The 19,378-nt window shown below is 40.4% G+C and overlaps 2 protein-coding genes across 7 annotated transcripts in view; one reads left to right on the top strand and one right to left on the bottom strand.

Moving 5' to 3' along the window:
- The window catches only part of invs (inversin), a 27,897-nt gene extending 21,972 nt beyond the window's left edge, over window positions 1–5,925 (top strand). For 3 of the 4 annotated variants that reach the window (XM_077527767.1, XM_077527766.1, XM_077527769.1), the window contains exons 16-19: window positions 290–716; window positions 1,288–1,433; window positions 4,452–4,535; window positions 4,715–5,924. In XM_077527767.1, coding sequence (XP_077383893.1) covers window positions 290–716; window positions 1,288–1,433; window positions 4,452–4,535; window positions 4,715–4,830 — 773 coding nt within the window. In that variant the 3' untranslated portion in view covers window positions 4,831–5,924. Of the gene's footprint in view, window positions 1–289; window positions 717–1,287; window positions 1,434–4,451; window positions 4,536–4,714 lie in introns of all 4 variants that reach the window. The other variant, XM_077527770.1, reaches the window with a different exon arrangement.
- On the bottom strand, window positions 5,920–19,378 carry tex10 (testis expressed 10). Of its 3 annotated transcripts, XM_077527764.1 has the most exons (17): window positions 19,293–19,378; window positions 18,952–19,015; window positions 18,549–18,740; window positions 18,217–18,404; window positions 17,823–18,149; window positions 15,340–15,552; window positions 14,909–15,161; window positions 14,724–14,836; window positions 14,316–14,563; window positions 14,095–14,230; window positions 13,594–13,763; window positions 11,867–12,044; window positions 8,832–9,054; window positions 7,309–7,389; window positions 6,877–7,055; window positions 6,583–6,790; window positions 5,920–6,508 (listed from the first exon to the last, which is right to left on the bottom strand). In XM_077527764.1, the coding sequence occupies exons 3-17, from the start codon at window positions 18,738–18,740 to the stop codon at window positions 6,392–6,394; spliced, it is 2,826 nt and encodes a 941-aa protein (XP_077383890.1). In that variant the 5' UTR covers window positions 18,952–19,015; window positions 19,293–19,378; the 3' UTR covers window positions 5,920–6,391. The 3 variants fall into 3 exon arrangements, with proteins under 3 accessions (XP_077383890.1, XP_077383891.1, XP_077383889.1); XM_077527765.1 differs by lacking the exon at window positions 19,293–19,378 and having other exon boundaries at window positions 14,095–14,227; window positions 18,952–19,201; XM_077527763.1 differs by lacking the exon at window positions 19,293–19,378 and having other exon boundaries at window positions 18,952–19,198.

Below are 19,378 nucleotides of genomic sequence, written 5' to 3'. Positions count from 1 at the left end.
GAATATTCTGTGGACCTTGCAAAATCGGTCAAAATCCAGTAAAACAGCCGGGAGCGAAGGGGGTTGCTTCAGTGAAAATGACTGCGGGTGAATGAGTTAAGCTTGCATGTTAGCTAATTTGAAGAGTTGTACATAATTGTCCCAATTTGTCCATTTTCCAGTTGAATGGAATTTACAGTGCATATAAAAGTCTACACACCCTTGTTCAAAGCAAATTCAACCCTAATGAGGACAAGCGCTACAGAATATGGTTGGACAATAAATCAATGTACAGTATTGTCTCCACCAGGCCATAGAAGCAGAACAACAAGGAGTAAAGCTGCTGATCCACCTGACACTGCCAGCCCGGAAAGTAACGTGACATGCGACACGGCAATCAGGCTGAAAGACCGGCTCTCTCCTAGCAGCCAAGCATCCCCCAGACCCTCCTCCACACATAAAGTCAAGGAGCAAAGACCTTCCTCGCTCACAAGCACCCCTTCCACGGGCGTCCCTGACGCAGCCCAAACGGCCGCCGTATCTCTGAGAAAGACTGATTCCCCAAAGCACAGACACCGCAAGGCCAAAGATCCCGCTCGAATTAGTGGATCCGTTTTGAGCACGACAAGCCCTGCGAGAAGACATCGCGCCGCCACGAGCACACCACAGGGACGCGATAGAGAGCAGCGCAGGAGGAGGAACGAGGCGGCCAGGGTCATCCAGCAAGCATGGCGAAGGTGAGTGGCAAATTGGGAGCAGTCGCAGACAGGGGATGCACAAGATCTTGTTTAGGAGCTTTTGTTGTTCAGTCATGTTGCTCGAAGGGCTTGATAATATCATTGAATGCTCGTGACCTTTGATCCCCCACTGCTTTAAAAAGTGGCATTATTGTGTAAAAGATATTGCCACACGGCCTGAGCTCAGAGCACAACGTGAAAAAAAAAGTACAGCGGTCTGACGAGTCCACATTTTAAAATGTTTTTGCAAATCAACTCAAAATGAGTGAATATTTTCAAAAAACAAAGTTTGAACATTAAACATCCTGTTTTTTGTAAATCTGTTCACTTGAATATAGGTTGAAAATCAACTCCCTCGTGTTCTATCTGCACCATACAATGACAATAAAGGCTTTTCTATTCTATTCTAAAGAACGGAGCAGGCTGCAGGCCGTACGTTGCCCACCAGTGCCATTAATAGCTGCCAGCACGAGGCCATCAGCAGCCCCTCTGTTTCCATTTAGTTTATACAGTGAATGGGATGCCCATTAAAAAGACTTTGTTGTTTTATCTAATGCACGTGTGTCTGTAGGTTCCTCGCACGCAGACACGGGCAAGGCAAGGCCTGCAAGGGGGCGGAGTTAAGTGATTTGAACCACGGCCATACCAGGAAGAAGATGCGAGCTCCTCCCACGAAACTTGCAGCCACGAAGACAACAGTGCTCCAAAACATTTATGGTAAGAGTTGCATCAGATGTTCTGCCTACAAATGCAATGCAAGCACAATATGTTTAATATTGTGGTACAGCACTGCATTATTACGGCAAAAGAGTTTTTAATGTTTTGGTGGTTTTTACATTGGTGACTCAAAATATTAGAAGCAGCTCTCAGTATGATGCAGTACAGTTGCACTCCACAGCAATCATTACAATAAAGTTAAATCAACACTGCACTGACATTGTCTACCATTGTCATGCTTACATTATATAACTTAAACATTTAAATTAAGAAAATATATAGTAGCGGGTAAAGTGCATTTTACCTCCTCGAAAATACAAATGATAATTTTAAAATCTTAAAGACCCTGTAAAGTGAAGTCAGCAATGTTTGAAGAATATTGCTCGTAATATTTTGCCGTGGCTAAAATGGCGCCTAGTGATGTAATTTGGGCTTCCAGCATCAGGCCACTTGTCCATTATATAAGATCTTGACCACCTTTTTTCATATCAGCGGTTGTCAGGCGCAATTGTGATATGCATAGTCCTGTGGCATGGCTGCTCTAGAGCGCCTCGTTGTCATCGAGAGAAAAATCCCACAACAACCAGGTTGGACATAGTCCAGCCATTAGGGGATCTAAGCAGATAGATTTTCACGGCACAAACATGTAGTTTCATATGTGTAATAATTAATTAATTAATTAATTAATTAATTAATTAATTAAGGGATACCTTAATTAATTAATTAATTAAATAAATAAATCAAGTTTTTTTTATTTATTTTTTACAAGCCCCAAAAATTCTTCAAAAATTCAAGAAATCCAGTTGGTAAATTGGGAATAAGATCCTGAAAACAAAACTGAAAAAACAAAATATTAAAAAATGGGAAAAAATGGGGGGAAATCTTTGTGTGTGAACTGTGAAAATGTATCGACTGTAGTTTAATATATATATATATATATATATATATATATATATATATATATATATATATATATATATATATATATATATATATATATATATATATATATATATATATATATATATATATATATATATATATATATAATAACCAGGCATTTAAAATGAGCAAAACAGTGAAGAAACGGTGGTTAGTAATCATTTCCGTGACTGTATTTATTTGCACTTTACAGGGAGTTCTGTAAAATAAATTAAAAAATAAATAAATAAAAACACAAAAAAGTGAGGACGCTTTGAAGTTACTTTACGTAATGTTCTGCGAATCCATCTCGTCCCAACGGAGACATTAAAGTGGCCCTTCATGGCAGACATTTTATGTGTACTGAGAAGCTCACTTGTGGAAACCGAGTTCCTGGAATTGAAGCAAGAATCTCAAAACCAGCTTCTCTGTAACTGACTACAATAACCCGTGTTAATGTGTTGGGTGGCACTTGTGTCCACACACTGACCCAGCTGTCTGTTTCGTACCTTAACGGGCGGCTTTCACCCCCCCGCCCTCAGACAGCCTTGACCTTCATCACACATCAGCAGGTGATGATTGGAGAACAGGCAGGAACCACCTTGCTGCTCCCGAGCAAGCTGCTGGACAAACAGATAGAAAGATGGACACATCTCAGCGTTCTCACCCAACCGGGTGACGTGGCTTGCCCCCTCCCCGTTCTCACCTCTCGCCCCCTCCTCCGCCGTCGCTCTGACAGTCGTGGCATCGTGAAAAGTTCACGGCTGTCAGGGGGAATGTCAACAGTGCGGAGCGATCCACTGAACACACACACACGCGCACAACACACATACACGTCCGCGGCCTCTCTCGAAGCAGACGGACATTTGACATACAACTCCAGACTGGCTATCATAATCGTGCTACACCTTTATCTAATTGTCTCCCTGTAATTTCATCTCAATTATAGTTTCATCTCAGGGGGACAGAGGAGGAATGATAACACAATGATAATGTGCAAGTTTAAACTTTTTGTTGCTGTTTTTTTGGACCAGCTAATTATTGGAATATGGAGTCCTCTATTTTTTCTTTTTTTTGTTTTGTTCTTTTTTTTTAATATAATAAATATAAATGATAAAAAATAGTAATAATAAATAAAATGAATAAATATAACTAGACTAAGTGCAATTTCTGGATTAATTGCGTGGGAATGCTGAAAGCTGAATGCTAATAGCTGAATGCCAAGACTTGAATGCACATGGAATGCTTATGAAGTAAATTGATAGATAAATTATGATATTATAACCTCTTAGTTACTGGACAACACACTTTACCAACTGTGCCACCGAGCAGTATCAGACACGATGATGAAAAGTTATATGTATGGAAGTGGGCGTGGAAAGTGATAATTAGAAAAAGTTAAACGTCTGTCCCATTGAAAAGAAAAGGGGGAAAAGTTGATATTAAATGTTAAATTGTGCAAATACTGTAAGTAATGTGTAATCAGACAATATAGATGCCGGGAGGTGTGAATTTTTGAAGCTAGTTGAAATTTGAACACTATAAATTGGAAGTATTATGTGGGGGTTGTTACGCAGCAAAAAAAAGTGTGGAGAATAAAAATCACAATAACATGAAGCATTCCCACAATAAATAAATACTAAAACAATGAATAATAAAATATGAAATCTATAAATAATGCTTAGATTTTTTATTAAACCCTTTCAGAGGGAAAAATACAAAATGGATGTACCAAATATTACAATACACCATTTTTTTTTCTTCATTCCCATGGATATTGTGCTGCTCCTTCTGGTGTGCACACCTTGGCCACCTGGGGGCAGTATAATACAGACTTACGATTGCAGTATTGTTCATCATTCTTCGCAGAGTATAAAGAATTGATGCCGATGAATATTCAGATATCCGTTCCTTAAAAACTTATAACATCAATGATATTTAGCCCATTTATGGCGCTTCCTGTTGTGTTTTTGAATTAAGCTAGCACACTTAAATGCAAAGTTGTGTGGTTGTTTCAAAAACATACATATAGTTGTCTGTGCCTACCCGTCTGTGATTTATAGTGAAGATGTTGATGTTTTGACTTGCTTTCTAAAGGAAACTCCGTGGCCATACGGGGACATCCTTCGTTCCGAGGGTCTCAGCTGCTTTTGAACGTTCCTTTACACACGCAGAGCCAGTGTAAGTCGATTTGCAGACACTTTTGAAATAGTTTTGGATGTAGAAAACCTTTGAATGCCCAACTGTTCAATCTTTCAAGTACTTATTGCACAACTTGCTGTTCACTAACATGTAGCTGAATGGCATAATTTACCGCAATATCAATCTAAAGCCTGATATCTGCGTATATGTGTTTCTAGTGGGCGGTTTGGACTGCGTGCACCTGACTGACACGGTGAATCAAGCCAGACAGTTCTCCTACAACCTGAGGCCGCAAAGCGCCGGGCAGGGTCGGGGCCATCGAGGAAAGCGTTGACGCACCCAAGTACATTTTTTAATGTTATCTCAGCAGGCTGCTACATATTGTTAGCGTCTAAAATTAACTCGTATGACATCAGAGACATGACCTCACGGGGCGGGGGTTAAATCTACCCAAGCGGCCCGTGTAAAAGATAACCTTTCATCCATTGTGAGACGAACACACACGAGTGCAAAAGCGTGCGCGCGAGTCTCGCTCACACACTGAGATAACCTTTCCTCGTGTTGCCGAGAATGAGCCAGTCTATCAACAACAGCTCATGAACTCGGCCCACCTGCAGAACCTACACAGACACAATCTAAAAATATGTCAGGTACCGGTACATTCCATTACACATTTAATAACGTGAAAATCCTCTCTGTTCACATATACAGTACACAGATTGTTATTTTGTTGACAAACATATGGACATGCCTTAACAGTCTAAAGTATGTACGGTCAGACTTTTAACATGTCTGTGTATTTTCACAGACATGTTTAAAAAAAAAAAACAACTCTTATTCATTCCAATAGATGTATGACAAACATGTTTATAACACACACCATGTTAAACATGTTAAAATCATGTTCTTTGCTAAAATCTGCACTAAAATGAAACTTTTTTTTTTTTTTTTATATTTTTGCTACCAAACAATTTTTTAAGATAAAGAAAATAGTTGAAGGAACAATTTTCCTGGTTCAATTTCAAAATTAGTTATCTATAAATTTAATGTGTATATGTAATAATATGATCACGCAATTATCCATTTACAGAATACGATTTCAGTCATAATGGCCGTTTGAGGGGAAGCCTAACTACAATGTGGCCTGTGACAAAAATAAATTGGACACCCTTGAATACACAAGGTAAATAAATACTTATTGAAACATGCATAATACAACCAACCACAAAAATATTTATATTAAATTTGCACACAATCCTTATTATCATTTACAGTTACCTTATTGTAACTATTGATTTTTTTCATATAATAAATACAAGTAAAAGTGGACTTGAAATGCTGTGAAAATGTTTTATTTTTCTCTTTTTTTAATTTAAAAAAAAAAAAAAAAAAAAAAAAAAAAAAAAAGTATGCAACAATTTTTCCAACATGACAGGAAAGCAGGTCAAAGCATGGTGAAGGAAAAAAAAAAAAAAAAAAAAAGACCCACTGTGTTCTTGTTAAGTTGTGAATATAAAGCATAGTCACTGTTGTGGTCTGGAAGTTTTTGTGTGTGTGTGTGTGCCGTGTTGCTTAAAGGGATACTTGACTCATTGAACAATTTTCAGCAGTGAAAAGTTAATATTTTGTCCAGAATGAATTCACCTGCTCACCTGTTTTCTGGATTTGGTCAATAAACTGAGCCAAGATTGGTCATACCCTACTTCCTCAGCACGGGTGATGTCATCATCAGTCGACAGCAAGTAGAAAAATTACTTTTTAAAGGTATTAATTGTAGGTGAAAAATAATGAAGTTACCACGTTAATTATAGACAAAATATTAACTTTTTACTGCTGAAAATGGCTCAATGAGTCAAGTATCCCTTTAATTATGTGTATGTGTGTGTATGCATCCATCAGTAGACGTCTCGAATGTTTCCCCGCTGAGATGCCGAACCGTGGGCCACGGTGACACTGTAGCAGTAGAGCAGGTCGGTCAGCCACTGCTCCCTTGTCGCACTGCGGGAGTACCTCTGCATCACGCGTGGACAAATGGCAAATATAAACACATACAAGCAAAAAATGGGTTCGAGCATGAACATTTTACCGTCAGATGTTGGATGACCTCCTGCAGCAGGTCGGTGTTGGCCATGAGCTGGTTTTGCAGCGACGTGTGCTGCATCAGCATGGACAAAATCTGCCCCAGCTGAGGCAGCTCCTCCTGGCTCAGATCGGCCACGCGCAGCTGCAGGAGCATCCTCAGCAGGCGGGGCACGGCGCTTAGCGACGCCACGCACGCTCCCCAAATGGCCTCCCTGCGATTGGGACACAAACGAGTTAAGGGTGTGCTTCTTTTTTTTTTTGTTTCCGTCACATGAAGACGGCGGGTGATGCGCGGGACCTTTTGTGCTTGTCGTGCTGCTGCTGCTGCTGAGTGACGAGCAGGGTCAGGAGGCTGAGGCAGCAGCGGGACAACAAGCGTAAGACGGGCTCGATGGGCAGGAGGGACAGGTCCATTAGCCTGGAAACGGCTTTGAGGAGGCCGGCCGCCATGCTGTCAGGCACCACTCGCAGATTGGTCTGAAACACACGCAGTTTAACAGGTGGGACTCAGTCACATATGTGCCAGTCATCGTAAAATGTTCTCCAGCAGGATGATGCAAGGTGAGGGTGAAGGAACACCAGGTCAAGACCTTGTCATGGCCACCTCAATCTCAGGACCGGAACCCCATTGAAAAACAATTTGAATGAGATTGGGAGGAAGTTGGATAGTCACAAGACATCAAGCATGCCAAGACTCATGTAAGCAAACATAAAGCAACTTATTACTCACCATGTATTCAAAGATGCCATTTTGTAAAATTTCAAAGCATTGAGCGTTTGAACCCAGAGTTTCCAGACGCTGGCACACTTCCTGAAAAAACAACACTGATATCAATGAATGCATCCATAGCACAATACAGACGTAAACAATGATTTCCCCTCCCACAAAAAAATTCTTAGTGATCTCAAAATATTTGAATGGTAATGTGCAGTAAATAATCAAGGGTTTCCCCCAGTACTTTAATAGGCCTGGCAATCCGCCAGTTTTTTCTCTCCCATCCTCCCGCAACGAACGATGTTGTCAATAAATTCAGTTGAAAATTATGCACCAAAAAGCACATAAAAATGATAATTCAACGTGATTCAGTTTGAACATTATTCAACCGCATGTCCAATGTAAAAATCATTCAATTAGCAGAGTGGTGTTATTTATTATATTTATTTCAATACCTTAATTTTTCTAAATTTTATGCATAATTATTTTTGATTTGTACTTTTATCATATCACCTCAGTCAGTGTCAACGTGCAAATAAATTGTAAATTAAATGTCGTAAGCATATATATAAAATAAATTTGAATATTGTACAATATAACTTTTACTAAGCTAACTTTAACAAATTTGTCTATTTCAATAGTTGCATTTCATAATATTTTTCTAATACAGCTAATGAAAAACCTTTTGAGGAAGTAAAAATATGACATTTTCTAAACAGTAATAGAATTTATTTAAGTAGGAATTTGACTTCTGTAAGTTTAATTCGTATAATATTAATTCTATTGAACTAATATAATCAATTCTCCAAATTGTAATAGACGCACCAGCCCACAAGGATAATTCTATTTAGTATAAATCAAATAAAACTTCTTTTTTTTTTTTTTCGGTTTAATTTGTGCTAGAACCAGAACACGACATGTCCCCGGCTCTTCATCAACTTTTTTTTCTCATTTTCATCCAACCTAATAACCGTCGTTCTCATTTGACCACATGCACGTGCGAGCGTGTACGCCAGCATTTGTCATCGCGCCGCACCTGTTGACATTCTCTGCGTCATTAGAAACAATCCCACCTCATTAGTGGCGTCGACGCGGACACTGCCCGTCCCTTCTTGCTGCCCCCCACAAAACCGCACCTCGTCCCTCCTCTTTACCTCCGCTTGGCTGTGATTGACTCAGACAGGCAAATGAGAGAGGCAGGATCTGAGGCCTTAATTGCGGCGCTGAATTAGTGATTAGAAGGCGTTCCACCACCCCCACTCCCACACACCTGCCCCAGGGCAAGGCTACGTTAACTGTAATTTCAGTACGGAAATGTCACATTCCCCTCACGCCACCGGCTCTCATTAGTGCTTGTACATATCCGCGGTGGCCGATAACCACGCATCTCCAACCTGTGCGACGAGATAAAACTTTCAGACGCTCTGAGCCTCCATGTGCGAGACGAACACTGTCCAGAATATTTTTCAATTTGACCAAACTAGTTCAATACTAAATGTAAAAGTTCCCGATAAGAGGGCAACGTATGCGCGACAGACCTCCACGACGTCCCAGTGGTGCGTGAAGTGGTCCAGCGGGGTGCGGTGAAGCCTCAGGGGCGACAGAGGGGAGGGGGCCGGCGCTCTGGCGTCGCCGGCCTCCTGCAGGGAGGCGAGCTGCTCGCACGAGAAGCCCGTCAGGGTGGAGAACAGGAAGCTGAAGTAGTCCACGTCCTGTAGGGCCGCTTCCTGGCTCCCCACTGACCAGCCGTTCAAAGATGACCTGGATAAAACACGGATACAGCGGGACCTTACCCGAGATACAAGAGTTGTATGGCCCATTTTTTTGCTTTGACTTGCGAGTAGGGCTAAACAATTTTGAAAAATAATCTAAAAAAATAAATAAATAAATAACTATATTATACGAGATAAATAAAATATTACAATGGCTATTTAAGATCAAATCATTTTTTCACATCTATTTTTTTTAAGAGGGGCAAAATTAGTGCATTAATTTTGACTTAATTTAAACTTACGTTAACTCCACTCGTTTTTTTAACGCACAATTATTGACCGCCCCTTACTTGGATAGCCTGTACTGGGGGAATTCCAGTTGCAATACAGCGGAGCAGACACGTCCGCGTCAAAATTATGCAGTAATAAAAAAAAAAAGTAATTATAATGCATATATATGGGGAGACTGGGGTCAAGAAAAATGTGCAAAATTTCACAAGTTACTTCATGTTAAAGATTAGATAGCTCTTAATACGAAAAGAAAGAGTGCACTGAGCTGTCACCAATGTCTTCCAAATGCAATTATGCCATCTAGTGGCAGAAAATTGACCTCAACACAAATCAATATCACACTGTTTTTTTTTTGTTTTGTTTTTTTTTACATTTTTACAGTACACCTTTTTAATTTTAACTCAAGTATATTAATTATGAAATTACTGTATCGATGACTAAAAAAATGCAGCCATAACATTTTTCCACCTTATGTTAACAAGAGTATGAAATTTGGAACAAAAATATTTTATTGTACATTTATAACATAGATAAAATGTGTAATTAATGGTGAGTTAGCTATTAAAGTCATGCGATTAATTACGATGAAAAAAATTAAATCGCCTGACCCCTATTTTTTTTTTAACAGACAAGTAATAAGCATTATCAGATTCATTATGCATAATATGCTTATGCTATAATGAAGGTAAATGAACCATTAATTGATATATATAATGAAAGACAGTAATTGTTTGTCTTATATGACTTTACATGCTCCATCCATCAGTTCATCACATTCTGCCCAATTTTGAAACTAAGAGCTCAGACAGTCATATCTTATGAAATGCCGTAGCCCCAAGCGAAGATGAAGGGATAGCAGTAGCAAGACAGCGTGCGCAACATTTTGTTGTGGAAAGGCTGAGAGGCGCATGCATAAAGTGCTGGTCAACCGCATTCCAACCGCCCAAAAAAATGAGTTCTTTGTGTAGTTGAAAATGTTCATCTCGTGTCTACTTCTGCGTCTTGTCTGGACTCAGGCTACCTCTTCTCTGGAAATGTGTTAAAAATGACCCACTGACACAAGAAATGAGTCAGATGCACAACAGTGTGCTGATTGTGGGAGTGAGATAGTGCGCTACTGCCATCTAATGGGAGCAATGTGCAACTTCAGGTGTCAATCAGGGCATCTCATCTGGCCTGTACAGCACTTCTATACCATCATAAAAGACTTCTTATAGACTTTTGAAGTATTCAATTTTAATACCTTTCAAGTGTCTTTTAAAGATCTGCATTAGCCCGTCTGATTTTGGCAGAACTATGGAATTTCGAACAAGACCATTTGTCATTTTAATCGAATAGGCAAAAAAAAAAAAAAAAAGATAAAAAAAAAAAAGGCAAAATTCTATTTTCAGAATTTTTCCATTTAGACGCCATTTTGAATTTTTCCCAAATTTGGAAATTACAATGAAATGACAGTGTGTTTGCCTTAGTTGTTATTTTGGCAGACAAGAATTATGTTTTATTTCTTAAAGGGATACTTGACTCATTGAGCTATTTTCAGCAGTAAAACGTTATTTTGTCCAGAATTAATTTGATAACGTCATTATTTTTCATGTACAATTAGTACATTTCCCACTTTTCAACTTAAGATGACATCACCTGTGCTAAGAAAGTAGGTAACAACCAATCACGGCTCACCTGTTTTCTGGGTTTGGTCAACAACCTGAGCCATGATTGATCGTTACCTACTTCCTTAGCACAGGTGATGTCATCTTCAGTCAACAGCAAGTGGAACAAATGTTTTTAATAAAGGGATGAATTGTACATGAAAAATTATCACGTTACCAAATTAATTCTGAACAAAATATTAACTTTATACTTCTGAAAATAGCTCAATGAGTCAAATATCCCTTAAAGGGAAAACACTGATTTAAATTTAGAACAGATGTTTGACCTCGGAGCATTCACTGTATTTGTTCCTTCAAATTAACATGTATAATGTAGCTTTTAACCAGGACTCACATAAGGTTTTTCCTAACATTTGTCATAGAAACGTATGCAAAACGGAGTCAGTTGCTGGAGTGCTAAATGTCCTACACAAGTAAAAGTAAGCTCATGAGTCTTCTTCACATGAAGACTTGGGTACATTTCCCCGCCACTCTTATGAGGCGCTCCCCCTAGTGGTCCGCCAAGTAATTGCTCAATAAGTAATGGACAACGGAGCTGTTATAGTGGTTGTATATTAACTACAAATATCGCGATATTGCGTAGGCATATCAATAATCTATCGGGAGACAAAGTAGCGCGATTTATCACGATATCAATATATTGTCACACTCCTATGCGGTCACTTCCAAATTGTCACAATCGCAGCAAAGTTGACCTCACAAGCAAGGATTTGCCATCGTACTACTGTTATCCCTGCTTGTCATTCATCTCTAAATCATCATTTAGCGACATCTGATATGATCGTTAGCTAACTTTAATTGGGAGGGTGAGTAAAATCCTCAAATCCGTCCCCATCATTTGTATTGTGTGTACCCCGCTTTCACTTTCCTCCATGGCCATCCTTGTGACAGTATCAAGCTCACCTCAAGTGTATAATACGAATGAGAGAAGCGGCGAGGCCGGCAGAGATTCGTCCGGTGCTGCAACAGAAGCTCAGATTGGCCAGGAGAGCGCGGGACATCTTGGGAAAGAAGTAGAGCAGCTGCACCATTCGTTGCTGGCACTCTGCCGGCAGAAGAACCACAGCGCCTTCCTGCGGATCTTTGGGGACGCAGACACAAAAGGCGGACGTCATGCTTACACTAAGCGGCATCACGCGCACGACTGTCCGTAAAATTGCTACGATACCAGGAAAACCAAAACTAGTTTGTGGCGGCGGAAGCCTGAGACACTCGGATAATGTGTGTGTGTGGGGTCAGTCTTTCGCTGACGCACATGCTGATGTCAGAAGCCGACAGACAAAAGAACTGTTGTGATGGTGAATTGCCAGCAGTCCCTATCAGAACTCTTGACCACCCCCTCGACTCCTCTTCCTCCTCCTGCTGCTGTTTCCTTATCACACAGTCTGACCGTCCTGATCTTTGGGAGCTTCTGGACTGGCTTCATTCTGCCTGGGAGCTACACATTCTCACGGTGCCTACTAGAGCAACTCACGAGTCATTCATCTTGGTTTTGGAGCGGTTTTGCCAAAATTGTTGCGTAACCAGTCAGGAGTTAGGCTAGAGTCCTTAGTTGCTCCTGAGTAATTAATTATCCAGCAAATGCAAAAGAAAATCTTTTTAGTGAGTGAAAACAATTTAGACAGGGCCTTTTGGACCCGAGTGCACAAAGCAAGCTCCACAAACATATGTTTAGGACAGTTTGGTGTGGAAGAACTCTTCAAACACATTGAGGATCAACACATTTGCATAGAAAGTCTTCCCAGAAGAATGGACGTTGTTTTTGCTACATTTTCTTTTGTTTTCACCTCATTAGGTGTAATGTAAATTGTGTAATTGGGGCTGTCTATCGATACTAATTTCCTCAATCGGTTTGATTTTGATTCACAAGAGTTCAGTTTGATGTGTTTTTTTGCAGAGGCAATAACTGGTTAAATGATTTAGTTTGTCAATGAAAGTAACACGTGTTATAATCACATAAGTGTGACACAAACATTGACATCAGCAAGAATAAGATGAAAAATATTTTCAGAATTCTTATTCAATAATTTTAAATATAAATTTAAAAAGATTCAGGATTGACTTAAAGTGCAGTAAGTCATGTCTTTCATAAATTAAAGAAAATACTTTTGAATTTATGTGAACAGTTATTCTCAAGAAAACTGTAATATACTGTCTTTAAAATTCTATTTTCCAATTAATTTATGGGGGGGGGGAAGCTATTTAAATAATTGATTCATGGTTTCATGAATATTATCAGGCTCAAAAAGGGAAAAAAATAATCCATTTGATATATATTATTAGATTTATTTTTAATTTTTTAAACCCAGCCCTAAATGTAATACTTGGGGGACAGCAACAGGGCCCTGCCACTACAAATCATTGCCTGTAGATTCCACTAGATGGCAACAAAGGATGATTTTTGACTAAATGAAGCTCAACTCAATTCAATTTTTTCATTGACACCAGCAATGGTGTTATAGCTTTGGCTTGGGAATAATGAAGGGTAGATAGGTTTGAAAAACAAAATACAGCGACCAGGCAAATTTGTGAATGCCTAACCGCCAATATGCAAGCATCCACAGTATTATGAAAATGGATGTTTTTTTTAATTTTTTTTTTTTTTTTTTTTTATATATATACACAAGTACCGTAAAGCTTGCAGGCGTGCGTCTGTAGACTGCTGAGCAGGTCTTTGTTGCCTCGGGAAGCAGCAGCCTGGATGGACTGGATGAGCAGCGCGGACAGAGCAGGGTTACGATGGCCCAGCTGGGACAACTGCACAGGAAGAAACGCCAGCCACCGACTGAGCACTTTACTCCTTCAAAGGGAGAAGGACATGACAAGGGTTTATAGTAACAATTATTGTGAGTGTATGTGATGACATGAACATGCTAATATTAGGCAAGTTAAAATAATGTATTTGTTTTTTTATCAGTGATAACTTCTGAAACAGCTCGACTTTTTTTTGTGAGAATACCATAACATTTAAATATGTCTGTATATTATGTTACAAAATACAAAACTGTATTCTATTTATTCCCGATAATCATTTCAACCACTAGGTGTCATCCATGCTCAATGGGCTTCTGTTGTCAACTATTTAAATGTGTTTCAGAACCAAACCAATTTTTGAACACAATTGCACTTACCTTGTAATATGCAACTGTCCTTGCTCCTGCAGGTAGATCTTGCTATAAAAAGACAACAGAAGAGATCTGGACTGTAATGTCAGGTGCCTCTGCTGATAGTACGAGTACACCGCTGCCAACAGGTCTTCTGTGACTGCTGCGACACAACACGGAACATTTGATTTCATCAATCATTGTACATACACCTGACAAATTCATGCAAGCGTGTTCTCGAGGCGCACTTTTGCTTTTTTGCGTGAGCACCATCTTCCACACTGTCCCGAGCAGCATGTGCAGCTGCCGATAGCTGAGCTTCACGTCGCCGCCGAGCGTGTCTCGCACGAATGTCCTCAGCGGCGTCAGCCAGTCTCCGTCCACCTCTCGGCCGACTCCCTGCTTCTGGCTCAGCGACACCATCACCTGGCAAAGAGTGATGTTCAGCGCCAGAGGATCCACCGTCACGTCGGGGATGGCTGCAGCCTGCTTGGTCCTGCAGCAAAGAGTTAAAAGGTAAAGTGAATATATATTTTTTCAAATAATATAGCTTATGTTGCAAAATTATTTTCTCCAAAAACTCAATTATAGAGAATTTTCAATCGGATACTTGAATACGCATTTTTTTTTTTAGAATGAAAAAAAAAAAAACTTACCTCTTGTTATTAACTTTCTTTTTATGTTTGGGTATGTCATGAAGACTGTACGGAAAGTTTTTCATAAAGTGCTGCTTAAACTCTCCTAAGTATTCTTTGCGGAACCATGCATCCTGGAAAAACAAAAACAATAATAAAACAATGACATTCATAATTCCCTAGAATTTGTGCTTTCCTCATCTCACCAGCGCATCCTGATGCTCCTGCCGCGGCGCCAGCTTTCGGAGCAGCTGCAGAATAGACAAGACCTGGAACATGACGGACATGGCGTCCGGGCTCAGCAGGTGATCGCCGTCAGAGTGGTTGAAGGGAGAGTCACTGGTGCTGGCCTCCACCCACACTTCCAGCAAAAGTGGGACCAGGGTCGATGCAAAGCTCTGGACAGCCTCCGCCGAGTCCAAACCTTCACATGCTTCACCTGGATGATATGAATCTGGTCTGAAAAAAAAACAAAAAAACAACAATAATGTTAAAGTTTAAAAGTTTCTGGCAAATTACGCACAAAATCCATTGTGCTGCAGCAGCCCAATATGAACACATTTATAAGACAAGAAAAATAATGGATGGATTCTATATACACATTTCAAATAACTATTCAAACTGCAGTCTATCATACCTGAGTTTAAATGTTGAATGCGGACTTGGTTTGCTCCCAGAGTGTTCATATACTTTAACGCCAATCTTGCTGTTCATGAGCTCTTCCCAGGTGACATTCACAGGCGCAATTCTGCTCTCGCCTCTCGATCCAAACGCTCCCTCAGATGGGGCCGTCACATCACCTTCCTCCACTGGTCTTTCCTCAACTACCGCTTGAAGGAAGCGCCCAAGTCTAAAACACAAGTGACACCATTTGCAAGGTTAGCAGCCAACATGGACGGGTACGGGAGAAGCTTCAAAGCTGAATGTTCCTAAAATGGTATTGGAATAGCGTTCAACCACAATTTTTCTGGAAAAATATGCATCAACAACAAATTAAAATGTGTTGACATCAAATGAAATTTTAGTAAATCTTATCTGAGACTTCAGCTTAGTTTGTTTTGTGGGATACCACACAAGTTCATAGAGATGGCAAAGTATAATAAATTTCAATAACAGAAAAAGTAGGAAAGGGCCCATCTGCTCAGTACAATTGCGCAGAGTTGAACCTAGGGCTGGGTGATATGGCCAAAAAATAAAAATAAATTTTTATCTCTTTTTGGACGAGTATGATTTTAATCAAAGTAACAAGCCCAAAAACCATTTATTTAAAGGTTTCATTTATTCAAAAATAAATCCTGAGCAAAATGCTCAGACAATAATATTGTATACTGATTTTAAATAAATTTCCACATAAACTTAACCTTCATAGCTTGTACAAAAAATATCTATTCATAATTATTTGTACCTCGATTTCACGATTTAGTTCATTTTCAACAATTCAATTTTTAAAATGACGATTAATGAAATTAATTTGATTTTTTTATTTTTATTTTTTTTTTTGAAGAGCTCAGAATTGTTCATTCGGTAGTCTTACCGATTCAACGTCTTGTCATCATTGCTCTTTTCTTTTTTTTTTTTTTTTTTTTTTTTGTGTGTGTGTGTATGTGTGCGTGCGTTTGCGTGCGTGCGTGCGTGCGTTTGCGTGTGTGCGTTTGCGTGCGTTTGCGTGCGTGCGTGTGCGTGCGTGCAAATACTTATAAATTTATACTCATTCATTCACCTAAAACCTTATAAATATCCCATTACCCTTCGCCTTAACCAGGTACTTCAGAATCTTGCCAGAGTCGTGAGATTTAAATGGTCAGGAGACCAGAGAAAAGGTCAGAAAAAAAAAGAAATAAAGAGAAAAGAAAGGTAAATCAAAGTGACATCCAGCACCGACCAAACACTTCCTGCCTTCCCCATGATTACAAAATCCAAGTCTTACGCCAACCCCGGAAGCCTCTAAATTCCAGCAAATTTAGCGAGATCTCAAGTGCCCAGAGGAAAAACTAAAGAGAGGAAGGAGGGAAGGATCGATAAGGCAGAGTGAGATCAATAGAAGCCAGTACATCCAATCCATCAAAGTGAAGTCCAGCACCAACAAGACCCCTCCTGCGTGGTTACAAAACCGGAGTCTTATGCCAACCCCAGAAACCTCATACTTCTAATAAATTAAGATCTCAAGTGACCAGAGGAAAAACTAAAGAGAGGAAGGAGGGAAGGATAGATAAAGCAAAGTGAGAACCACAGACACCAGCACCAACTGATTCAAGGGGCTGTGGGAGGGAGAGGGTACTTCTGTTGAGTTTCAGTAGATGCTGGTGCGACGGATCTGGCATGCATAAGGACCACCACCAAAGAAAGAAGCCGTCAACCGCGGTCCAGCAAAGCGAGCAAAAAATTTCCCCTATTCCGACCCACCCGTATCCCCCCCCAAAAAATGAATATGTATATGTGTGGTGCATTAAAAAAGGGAATGGAGGGACAAAGTGGTGGGGCAGGGACACAAATGGGGGGGACCACAGCGCTGCCAGGCACTGCAGTCCATCCCCTCTGATGGCTCCCCGCCCCAACTCACCCCTCCCCTTGGACGTGAGGTGCATTAAAATTGGAGGGGAGTTGAAGGGTGAAGACGGTGTTTCCACCCTTCCCCACCCCACCAAGAAATGTGTTGTGTGCCCTATGTGTATATTTACAAAGTGTATAGTGCAAGCTAGTGAAGTGAGTAAGAGGAGCGACCAGCGGGGCCTCACCCAACCCGGCGGGTGTAGGTGGCACGCCCGCCCCCCAGCACCCCCACCCCCTGCCGCCCCCCAAATTAATTTGATTTATTGCCCGCTCTAGTTCAACCTATCTATATTTTTGTATGACAGTTGGAAATTTTTAAATATTAATCTCAAAATAATATTCGGACTAAGCAATGGTCAACTGATATCCAGGAAAAGATTGTACTTAATGTGGAGCAAATTTATAACAAAAATTTATACAGCTCTGTGAACACTAATACTATTAAAAAAGAAATGCCTTTTGTGTACATAAAAGTCTTACATCTTCAACTCGTGAAAAAAAAATACATCAAAAACAAAAGTGCTGCATTTATATTTTTTGTTCGGTATCGTAACAGTCATCGTGGAATACCTGAGGAGCACAGAGAGGCGCCACTGCTGGCTGGTAATGGTCCTGTTGGGGTTGACCGAGAGCGCCCATGTGCGTCCCTTCGCCTCCTGGTCCTTTTTAGCTGCGCCGTTGCTCTGTCTGTGAGAGATTAACTCCAAGAAGTTGGTGAGGAGCACGGCGGGCCGTGCGGCCAGCAGGGCCGGGTAGTGCTCCAACAGTACATCCAGGACCTTCATGGCGTCTTCTTGGATGCTTAACTCAATGTGAGTCATGGCGCAACACAGGTGGGCACTGAGGAGGGGGGAAAACGGAGCGACTCGTTCCGCAGGTACAGACTGGGTGATATACCTGTAATCATTTCGAGTCATTAGTTGTGACAGGGATGAATGATACTGGTATTTTCATTTTATCTAACCTGAGCACACGTGTGGCTGCCACCCGAACATTGGCATCCTTGTCTGTGAACACGGCAGCCACCTCAGACAGCAAACGTGACAAATGTTGCTCTAACAAAGAAGGATTCATCGACAGCAGCTCCCTCAAGCCCAGTAAGGCACCGTGCTTCACATTGGCATTGTAATGGTGGAGCTGAGACAACAGGTCCTAGTAAAGGGGAGATAAATGCACATAAAACACTATCAAAACATTGAATAACTGTTGTTTGTTTACATCTGAAAAATGATACTGGATAGTGGTTTGTAACTTAGGGGACTAAAAAGTTTGAGAACTATGACTATAAACACTTACATTGATGCCAAGCTGCCTGTTTGTGGTCGGACCACTGGTGTCTGTCTTCAGCTGTTCAGGCAAATATATTCCCCTTGTGCGAAAGTTTGTATCGGTGGCATTGTCTGCTCTCGGCTTCTTCTTTCCCACTTTTAATTTCACCTTTTGGAAGTCATCTTGTCTCTTCTTCTTCTTGGATTTCAGTTTAGCCATCTGAAACAAAAAAGCTTTATTGAATCTAAAGGTGAATGCAGAAGATATAACTAATCATGCACAATATGAAACGTAGTAGCCTATCAATTGGTCATCAAAATTAGAACTCAGACATGCATATGCAGCCCTGTCTTCTCTGCACTAGCATTAGCATTAGCATTAGTAAGCTAACTGCATGAGCATCGTTGCCCGTTTGTATTTAGTAACCTACCTCAGCTAAGGGTCTTGGCTGTGCCTGCTGCAATTTTACACTTGCGACACGGGCTGGTCGATATCTGAAGGTAATGAAAAGGCAGAGAAAATGCTTTTATTTCTGTGTAAGTTAGTATTTTTTGGCTTCGGTCTCGTGTCAGTTTTTCATTTGAGTCACATGTACGCCTGTTTTCTACACCACCGCCGCCCCTTTTTTTTCAAAAGCACAAAGGTGGCGGAGGTGCATAGGGAATGAAATGTGAATCACATATATGCCTTGTTTTCACTGTGATAAAATTAGTTCACTGTGTTATAATTTACAGACAACGTAATTTGCATAGAAAAATGGATATATTTTACCAAAAATATGAATGTATGTCACAGTTCTGCTTCGGAAAAACCTCACTGTGTGTCTCAGTGTATAATACCAACATACTATATAGTCG

Source organism: Festucalex cinctus, chromosome 7 (genome assembly GCF_051991245.1).
Source record: "Festucalex cinctus isolate MCC-2025b chromosome 7, RoL_Fcin_1.0, whole genome shotgun sequence".
In the NCBI taxonomy this organism is placed as follows: domain Eukaryota; kingdom Metazoa; phylum Chordata; class Actinopteri; order Syngnathiformes; family Syngnathidae; genus Festucalex; species Festucalex cinctus.
This window is presented reverse-complemented; position numbering and strand designations above follow the sequence as displayed.

What these genes read in the sequence shown, in the direction of transcription:
- tex10 (XM_077527764.1), bottom strand. Translation starts at nt 18,740, where the DNA reads ATGGCTAAACTGAAATCCAAGAAGAAGAAGAGACAAGATGACTTCCAA. An exon ending in ATGGCATCTTTGAATACATG is followed by an intron (nt 7,056 to 7,308) that starts GTGAGTAATAAG and finishes CGTGTGTTTCAG; the next exon opens with ACCAATCTGCGAGTGGTGCC. An exon ending in AGGTCATCCAACATCTGACG is followed by an intron (nt 6,509 to 6,582) that starts GTAAAATGTTCA and finishes CGCGTGATGCAG; the next exon opens with AGGTACTCCCGCAGTGCGAC.